We start from the raw sequence: 10142 nt of genomic DNA, 5'->3' as shown, positions 1-10142 counted from the left end.
ACATTTTGAATCCACTACCTTAAAAGAGCTCCAAGCTACAGACAGAAATGTCAAAAATGTTACAACTATCCCCGACCTTCCCTAATCGAGTTTTTGCCATTCACAATAAAAGAAATCAGATTTCTCACGTGCACGCATTTTACTCACTGCTAAATCAAAAACATTCCAAACTTTCCCACACTGTTATTTCCCCCTTTCACTCTGTCCTCTAGCATGCACGCTTTGTAGTACGTCTGTGACATAAAATTGTTTGGGAAGCCCTGCACTGAGCCACCATGTGGGCGTGTTTCTTTTCGGCCCAACAGTCTCCGCTCTTGTGTGGAGTCCAGAGCGAAAAACGCACTTCTTCTGGTGCGGCCGGAGAGCGCAAAAGTTAGCTGCTCTCAGACCCTGAAGCGCACACCATCTCTGGCTCACGCAGCTCCTCGAATTTTAACTTCACTGCGCGGGGGAGGGAAAAAATTGAGTTTATTAACATCTCCCGGTGAATGTTCCAGCCATGGACGCATTTCGAGTCATTACGATATATCTGGGCCTCCTCCTTGTTTTCCTTGGGAATATACCGTGTTTCCAGTCTGCTGCTATCATCTCTCCCTCTGCGCCGAGGAGGAACAGGGGTGCCAGGATCCCTCACCAGGATGGACAGAGCTCTTCCAAATTCCTAAAAGACATCTTCGCGTCCTCTCATCCTGTCGCGGGACACCACAAAGAAGATCTAAAGGACGCTATTGTTCCGCATGAGTACATGCTCTCCATATACAGGACATACTCTGCTGCAGAGAAACTCGGACTAAACGCCAGCTTTTTCCGCTCTTCTAAATCTGCCAACACCATAACAAGTTTTGTGGACAGAGGAACAGGTTGGTTTCTTTCAGCTGCTGTCTCCATCAGCTCAGTCTTGCATAATTTTGTGGCACAGTCCCCCCCTCCCACTCCCCCACCCACCTTCAGACGGGTTTAATATTCTCCTTGTAGAGGTTGTTAAAATGTCGCTAAGAAATGACAGTAACGCATAATGAGTGAAGAACAAGCTGCTTTTACGCACACTTTAAAGCACCGTACAGGCGGACTTTTACGCACACAGAATCCAGTGAGATTCTTAAAAAATGTGCTGAACAAAAGCAAAGATTTGAAAGTTGCAGGTTTATTCATTGCTCCTGAACACTGCGCTGATTTTCGTGGTTATTTATTTATTTATTTTTTGATGTGTTTTCCCCACGGTTGACTGAAACATATAACTTTTCTTTCGTGTATTATATTACACTTAAATTAACCTCTGGGCAACACGACAGTAAAACACTAATTGAGGCGCTCTCTAGATGAAAGCTGTAAATCACTGTCAATGCAGGCTGTAGCAAAAGCTATCCCCGCTCCCAACCTCCACGTGAACACAGAGAACTTTTGCCCCCCCCCCCCAACTTAAAACACTTGCTGTGAGTTTCGTGTTCGGTTCTTTTACCCAAGAATCCTTAAATAATTATCCGAGTTTCAAACGCAAGCACCCCAGTCCCACATATATTAAAGCGTGGAATCTGTTGCCTTCATGGTGCCCAGTTTGACCAACTTGTTCTGACAAAGAGGAGCTGGGAGGGCCGGGGGGAAGAAGCGGGTCGGTGTGAGAAGCAGGTGTTTGGCTCAGTTAACGTGTGTAACCAAGTGATTTGACCGGCCCGCGAGAACAAACACAATCTGATAAACACTAACACATCCAACACACACAAGGGGACATACGCCGAGTTAATCTTTGAGGGAGAAATAAAAGCTATCTTTGTTTGCGTCCCCTCCTGTCTGAAACACTCCGAGCCTCGGCTCCAGGACGCAGACTGCGCGCTGCAAAAAATGTCCATCCTGAGCTGTTCCGTGCAGACCGGTAGAAGCATATCAGCCCCAATGATGCGCAATTGAAATGATTTAACTAATAATCAAATGTTTTTCTTCGCTTGTCAAGAAAATTGATTTTTAAATAGATGTATTTCAAGTTCATAGAAAGCAACCAAAAATGCGCAATGAAAATAAAAGCGGTTCTCTCACGCTGGTGTTCTTTTTAAGACAGAAAAAACAGAAAAAAGAGAGACTTTGTTGGGGTGATTGTAAATTTAATTTGCTCGTCCGTGCAGCCATTTCTTGCAGTGTGAGCTGGTTTGATAGGAAAAACGCCTCACTCTCTCCTGTGATTTTGATGTGATGTGTCACTGGCTGTGACCCCGAGCTGGACCCTCTGAGAGCTGCTTGGCATCGAACGGCTGACTGGAGTATTTGAACTCGGTGATCTAATTGAGTGTTCATGTCATAACATATCAAACACTGTCTATTCTCCCATAATGACCCAACTCGGCCACAATGGGCACATCACCAAAAAAATGACGAGAGAGGAAAAAATCGAAAGGGAAGTTTCGTCGCTGTGAAGTGGTTTGTATTCTTTTTTTTGCCACCGCCACTTTAATTACGGAAAATTATTTTTCTTTCCGTTCTTTCAGCTCAAGTACCTTCGGTTACTTCTGGGATTCCTCCCAGCATCCCTAAAGTGTTGCACTGAATTAACCTGCACAATGAACCTCAGCTGGGACATTTCCCTATTTGAATCGCCTCCATCAGAAAACACGGGGGAAGGCTTTTTGACGCGGAAAGTAGTAACTTTTGCGCACGACTCATGCAGAGATAGCTTTTTTTTTTTTTTTTTTTTAAAGACCTGTAGCTTCTTTTGCTTTCACACTTTTTAATTTTTTTTAGGTAGATGAAATTTGCTTATTAACCAGGCGGTGTTTCCTGGAGGTCAGAAAAGGCAAGATCAGAAAAGAATAACCCGATTCTGAAAATTACTTTTGGCACTTGGGGTAACTCATTAAAGCGCAGATGGTGCAGCCTGGCCTCTCTCTCTCTCGCTCTCTTTCTCTATCCCCCCTCTCTCTATCCCCCTCTCTCTCTAAACAGGCATAGATGACAAAAACATGTTTTGCATTTGCTCAGATACAACCAACAAGGTCACAAAAAAGTGCACAGGATGCAGGCTTTAACCACGCAATAAAATCTACCGCACTCTCCTCCAATTATCCGCCGTCAAGCGTGTTACGCATAATGGAAAAAATTGGCTTTGTGTATAATACTCAAATGAAGAAAAGTTTGTAACTTTCTTTTTTAACTGTCAACAAAAATAACAAAATAATTCCTGCAGTCAGTCACTGACAGTCCCCTTTGCGTTTTAAGGGGGATGTTGTCGTTGGCAGGGATGAGATTAAATATAAGAGGGAAAGTACTTTAATGAGGAATATGGGAATTGAGAACTGTTAATTATTTGGTGAACTTGTATTCGATTTGTTTGAGGTCTTATAAAAAAAGTAATGCAAACCAGACGTGCAAAGTCACTGAAAGGAGCACAAGGTTTCAATCTGCTTTTACTGTCTGACTCGGCTGAGATCACAGGGGAAACTGACAACCGCATTTAAATATCTCTATGGAGTAACTTTTACAAATCAGATCACGAGGGCTTTTCGATCTAGCCAAGTCACTTTAATAATATGAATGAATAATAATAATAAAAAGAATCACGATAAAATACTGATTTGACTAAAAAGGTGCGCAGTAAATCACGGTGCAATGACAAACAGTTGAAACATGTTGAGATATTTGTATAATAAAACTTTAACATTTCATATACTAAATCTAAATTCATTTTTTTCGTCTTTTTTTAAAATTACTTTTTTGTGCTTTACTGAAACTGTTGAAGCTCCTTTGGGGAAAAATTCGAAAACAGTAAAAAGCACCGGGGAGGGCGAAAGAATTCGTCATAGATGCAGTTTTTTCCCCTTTCAACACACACACACACACACACACACACACACACACACACACACACACACACACACACACACACACACACACACACACACACACAATTAAATAAAATGTTTCCATTAAATGAGAAATTGAATACGTGCTAACACCTTCTCATGCAGCCTGTCTCGGTGTTAAATTCCAGTCTCATTGCTTCGCCTTGATGAAATATTTGTTGACCTCCTGGGTCTCCAGTGGGGAATAATGCATTAATTGTGTATTGTTCAGCTGAGTGTACAGTATGTCGCTTGGTCCGTTAGTGTCTGGCAGCACTGAGGACCCTTCGCATCACAAAGCCCCTTGTTTTTTTTTTTTTTTGGTTTTTCTTACAAACAAGACTCAGCAATAAATCTCTCTCCTCCTCCTCCAAAAAAGAAAAAAGAAAAAAAAGAAGAGAAAACTAAATACATTTTTTTTCTGGTGCTCTGGCTGCTTCTCAGACTTTTAGGGAAGAAATAGTTTCAGGCTTCTTCTGCTCAGCCAGAGAAGTGGAAATTAATGATCGGTCTGTCAGCATGTTGAACGAAAGCGTGGGTATTTTTGCGAAAATACACTGGCTTTGATTAAAAGTGGCACGGAATGCAAATATTGGCAGGTTATTCTGGAGTTTTGTTCGAAAAAAAAATATTTATAAAAAGTGTTCACGTCATTCCCGTGATTTTCGGAGAAATGTGATATCAAGTGAAAAAAAAAGACAGAGTTTATAATTCATCTCAAAATACGTGCACGTTTTGCAGGAAATTAAATTAAGAAACCGCAAATTTTATATAAGGAAGCTTTCAAATAAACTCTGTGAGCTTAACCTTCATCCCGCCTTTAGCCTTATAAAGGTTTTAAAAAGGCGTCATTTCGAGAAAAACAATAGTTTTAAGTTCCATATAATGGTATGAGTTGTTTTCTTTTTTCAATTCCCCTCCAGACTGGGGACTTGTCAGCTGCAGTTTGTTTCAGTCAGGTCCAGGGTGGACATTTGAACAACAAGAAAGAGAGAGAAGGCCTCTGTGGGAGAATGTGAGCCCCCCACCCCCCGACCCCCTCCTTCCTCTCACCCCTCCCGTCCTCCCTCTGAACACTGTACACCCTAAGTGAATCTGACTGCAATTATTTTCTCCTTTTATCCCCGCAGACGATCTTTTGCACTCTCCTCTGCGAAGACAAAAGTATCTGTTTGATGTCTCAACCCTTTCAGAAAAAGAGGAGCTGGTCGGGGCGGAATTAAGGATATTTAGGAGAGCGCCCGGGGATTTGCAGACTTCCCTGCAGAAGACGGGCCTCTACGACATTCAGCTCTACCCCTGCCGCTCAGACAAGCTGCTGGACTCCAGGTCCCTGGACCTGCTGGATTCCACGAAAGCCGGCTGGGAAGTGCTGGACGTGTGGGAAGTGTTTAAAGCGCGCCAGCATCATTATCACCACCCCCATCGCTCTCGTCACTATCAGCAGGAGAACCAGCTTTGCCTCCAGCTAAGGGTCACACTGGGCAAATCGGACACCGAGGTCGACCTGAGGCAGCTGGGGCTGGACAGGAGCGGCCGGTCCCAGCAGGAGAAGGCCATCTTGGTGGCCTACACCCGCTCCAAGAAGAGGGAGAACCTGTTCAACGAGATGAAGGAGCAGATCAAGTCGCGGAGGTCGGTCGGTGAGAAGGAAGTGAAGGTGGCAAAGGAGGAGGGGGTATCTCCGCTGACTGGGGCCAAAGGAGAAGGGCCCAGGCGGCGCAGGAGGACGGCGCTGGGCAACCGGCACGGGAAGCGGCACGGGAAGAAATCCAAATCCAGGTGCAGCAAAAAGGCCCTGCACGTGAATTTCAAAGAGCTGGGCTGGGACGACTGGATCATTGCGCCCCTGGATTACGAGGCTTACCACTGCGAGGGGGTGTGCGACTTCCCCCTGAGGTCGCACCTGGAGCCGACCAACCACGCCATCATACAGACGCTCATGAACTCCATGGACCCCAACAGCACCCCGCCCAGCTGCTGCGTGCCCACCAAACTCAGCCCTATCAGCATCCTGTACATAGACTCGGGCAATAACGTGGTGTACAAACAGTACGAGGATATGGTGGTGGAGCAGTGTGGGTGCAGGTAGCGGCCATTATTGTGAAAAAACAAAACAAAAAACAACAACAACAGAAGATTGTTAAAGATACTCTCAGTGGGTTCAAGGCTGAAGGTAGAAAGTCCTCATGGGTCTCAAAGCGTTTTGACGCATGATGCGCCTTGTTTTTATTCAAAAGGGATGCGCGCGCACACACACACACACGCACGCACACACACATACACACACACACACACACACACACACACACACACACACACACACACACACACACACACACGAGGCCATATCTTTTATTTATTCAGACTCAGTCGCATTAAATTCCACTCTCTGCCTTAAAGTGTTAAGCACAATATTTCCCAACTAGGCGTCAAGTATCATAAAATAGATTTTTCTTGTTGTTTTTTCCCAAAAAGTGCGATGTGTCCACATGGCACGAGGAGATGGGCGTTCTGATTGAGATGGGGGGAACTATTAAGTCCGACTGCGCACCTGTGCGTGCCGAGGACAGCGGGCTTTGCCTTTAAGCAGCGCTTTGTTGTAGCGTGTGATCCTGGCAGCCTGGCCGGACTCTTTTGGGTATGTGCATCCAGGCCTCAAATGTAACTGTCCAGCTGGAGTCATTACAGGCCCGAGCAAGTGCCCGTTTTCAAAAAAAAAAAAAAAAAAAAAAAAATGAAGGGGGTGAATGTCTAATCTACCAAACACAAACACAGACTGGTCTGAGGAGAGGTGATAAGACGGTGGTCATGATGGTGGTGGTGGTGGCAATGCCTTCAAAGAGATTTCTTGTTTTTTCTTACTGGAGACCATCTGAAAGGCGCTGGGAGAGGGCGCATTTACGGACAGAAAGGACACAAAATCAGACTTAATGCGTGAAAGAAAGAAAGAAAGAAAGAACACATAACTGAGGCGTAATTTCAAGCTCAAAAGTCGGCATCTTTACAAAATGCACTTCCACAACTGACTGCGCCAAGGACATGTGGTCAGCTGAATTCGTCTTCTCTGATGACGAAAAAACAAAATATTAAAAAAAGACAAGAAAAAGAAAAAGGACTCGCAAACGAGACGTTATTTAAATGCACATTAGCTTTGAATGCACTGCTGTTCGTTTTCTTTTTGTTTGTTTGAGTTGTAAATACTTGTACAGTCCCCCGCCCCAAAAGAACTCTACAAAGTGCAACGAATGAAGAAATGAGAAAACGGCATTTCTTTGTAAATGTACAAAAATGCACTCAAATCGGTATAATTTCTATTCTATAATTATTTTATTATTTGTGATGTACAGAGTTTTCATGATAATCATATATTTCTTACGTGGATAAGAGTAATTTAAGGTGTATTGATATTTTGCAGAGGGTGGAAAATACCATTATTAATGTCTACCTCATAATTGCATATAGGAGGTGCATTCAGTTAGAGTGTAAAGAGCTTTTACAATGATATGTAAGATCATTTATTTACATATATTACTGGCTAATATTCCACACCATTACTGTACAAATAAAATTCAAAAGAAAGCCCACCAGTCTGGCCTTCTGATGATTGATGCCAACTTTTCTTTTAAGAAAAACTATTTTGCATTAATTTGATGTGTTTTTAAGTCCAGTAAGAACTTTGCAGGGGATTAGTTTCTGGGGAAGCAATGGGAAGGCAATAAGATGTCTTTTTAATCTGTTGATACACTAAATTGCTTGCATTACTGATTCTTAACCCCTTGCATTTTCCACCCTTCATTTTCATTCATTTTCCCACTCTCGCAATATTCCTTTATCTTAATAAAATCCTTCCTGTCATTACCTGAAGAAAAAAAGAATCACCTGATACTACTTCATTAGAGTCTCTCTGAGTAGTTTTACTTTTATTCCCTGAATGAGATGTACAAAGTGCATCCGGTCCACATACACGTTTCCTGGCAGGTCAGATCTGGCCTTAGTGAACACGTTCTCATCACAGACCACAAATGTAAGTGTGCACTGACTGGATGTGTCAGGATTGCCCCACAAGGTGACCATCCACAGCGAGGGGAATCCACTGACTTGACTGTCGCTGATATGACACTGAATGCAGCTATTTCTCAATGAATTAGTCCTGCCTGGGTCAAGTTTACTTAATACTTTAATGTTTTCCAATCTGTGGATGAAAACAGGAAAAAAAAAAGAAAGTAAAAGAAGGAAAATAAAAAAAGTTTGAAAGAAGGGATTGCTTCCATATAGTGCTATCGACCTTGGCCTGGAAACAATTAGGAAATTGCTTTGAAATGTTATATGTTGTCCAGGCTCTTGTACAGTATCATGTCACTCCCCACATGTTTGCTATGCGGAAACAGAGGATGCTAAGTGCACTCTTTAGCGGCCGCTGCAAATGACTGACACAACAAGCATTCCCCTGGGTATAACCAAATGCCCCCCACCCCAAACAGGCCACATGTCTGGAGAACCATCAACGGGGCGCTACTGTGAGAGATGCGGTGCACCAGCATGGGACTCTTTTTTACACCAGAGATGAAGACTTTGCAGCTGATTCTGGATTAGAGAAACTGTAAAGTTGCTCAATCAAGTTGAAATTTCTAAGCTATTGCGTATTAACTCGTGCAGTAAACCTTTGCTGTTTGATTTATATTTATTTGACAAGTCCCTCGGTCTGGTGGGCACTGGCCTGGAGGTGAGACAGGATTTTAAGGGAACAGTTAAATGGCGATGAAAGGGAAAGGAATGCTTTGTTTACCCCGCTTCAATCCCTCACTCTTAAGTTGAACGTTCCTATAAAGTTCTCCATCACAACTGCGTTATTGTCCCTCCATCCGCACCGAGCACAGAGAGAGAGAGAGCACAAAACCAGAGTTGTGTTTATTTGAAACTCGGTCCTAATACATTAGTCTAAGCAAACCAAAACTGGCAAAGAGAGGGGTCCTTTTCATCAGAAATGTGGAGAATGTATAACACAAATAGTCTTGACACCCCACATCTGTGCATGGAGGCTCCTCTTGAGAGAACTGTAAGGCTGCCCAAGTGAAGATCTACAAGGTGCTGTACTCACTGAAAGCCCGGGAGCGTCTCCAAGAGTTTAGAAAATGTCTCGGCTCTTCTGGAGACATAAATGCTCCTCATACTTAACGGCTCTCTTATCAGTGATGCCCTCAGCAGCGACAGGAAAGGCATAAATCACACTGATCGTCCAGACAGCAGGGGACCTCTAATGTATTAAACCGGCATTAAGAAGCATTAGAAAATGCTCTGCGAAGGCTTAGATGCTGTGCTTTGACTTGCTCACTGGATACATGAAAACACAGATGAGAATGCTTAGATTTGGCCCAGGTCTGACTTTTAAACTGCTACTGATACACTCCAGTAAGAACACAGTCAATTTATTTAACAGTTTTCTTTCCTCACATATCATTTATTTATTTGACCTCCATTTCCGGTTTCCCAGATAGTGTCGTCCCTTCAATAATAAAGCCAGACGTTTCTTTCCAAGGCAGTGCAAGGTGGTGCTTCTCTGGGTTCAAACAGACGCAGAATAAATTGACTCTCACAGACTTACCCCACATTATTCAGCGACTGTGAGTCTCTAGACGTATCTGTGTATCTGTGAGCGCGTCTGAGTGGACAGAAGGGCAACGGCACACACAGATGGGCAGATGAGTGGTGCAGGAGAGGAGCAGATGCCTGAAGTGACCCCTACTGCTGCCTTTCATTGAACCACTGGCTCAAACACAAAGGCAGGGGCTGGCCCCTAAACATTAAATACACTTGCCTCTGCCTTAATGCCAGAGGTCACTTTTTTTTTTTGTCTTTGCAGTGAGTCATAAAAAAGTAAAAATGTATTTGTAAGGTTTCCTTCTTCTTCTTCTTTCTTTCTTTTTCTTTTCTTTTCTTTTCTTTTTTTTTTTTTGCAAAAAGACAACCCAAACTGCTCAGGTTAGCAGACATTGTCTGAGCAGAGAAATTTAATAAAGTCTGGACAAACACCCCCAAACCCTAAACAGCTATGATGTAACAAAAGAGACTGGGCTGCTCTCTTCTAACAGGGCATCTGCCTTGTGTTCCTCCAAGGTACAAAAGAAAGCTATCCCTCCCTCCTGCCAGGCCATACGGTAACAGGAAGACAGCAGACACCTCCGCTTCACCACAGATAACCTGCTAATTGCATTAAACACACTCCCAACTGGGCTTTTGAAATGTGAGGATGAAGGAAGTGTATCTTATTGCAGTTGCAGTCGAATGCCACTTAAATGTTTCAAGCAATAGAGC

General features: G+C 43.4%; 1 protein-coding gene across 1 annotated transcript; it reads left to right on the top strand.

The window, feature by feature from the left end:
* Window positions 1–214: 214 nt before the first annotated feature.
* gdf6a (growth differentiation factor 6a) lies at window positions 215–7406 on the top strand. Its single transcript, XM_084944941.1, has 2 exons — window positions 215–860; window positions 4958–7406. Exons 1-2 carry the CDS (start codon window positions 500–502, stop codon window positions 5917–5919), a joined length of 1323 nt encoding a protein of 440 aa, XP_084801067.1. The 5' UTR covers window positions 215–499; the 3' UTR covers window positions 5920–7406.
* The last annotated feature ends 2736 nt before the right edge of the window (window positions 7407–10142 follow it).

Source organism: Perissodus microlepis, chromosome 11 (assembly GCF_051167445.1).
Source record: "Perissodus microlepis isolate ML-2025 ecotype Zambia chromosome 11, ASM5116744v1, whole genome shotgun sequence".
Taxonomy (NCBI): domain Eukaryota; kingdom Metazoa; phylum Chordata; class Actinopteri; order Cichliformes; family Cichlidae; genus Perissodus; species Perissodus microlepis.
The sequence above is the reverse complement of the archived record's forward strand: the minus strand, read 5'-3'. Positions and strand labels throughout refer to the sequence as shown.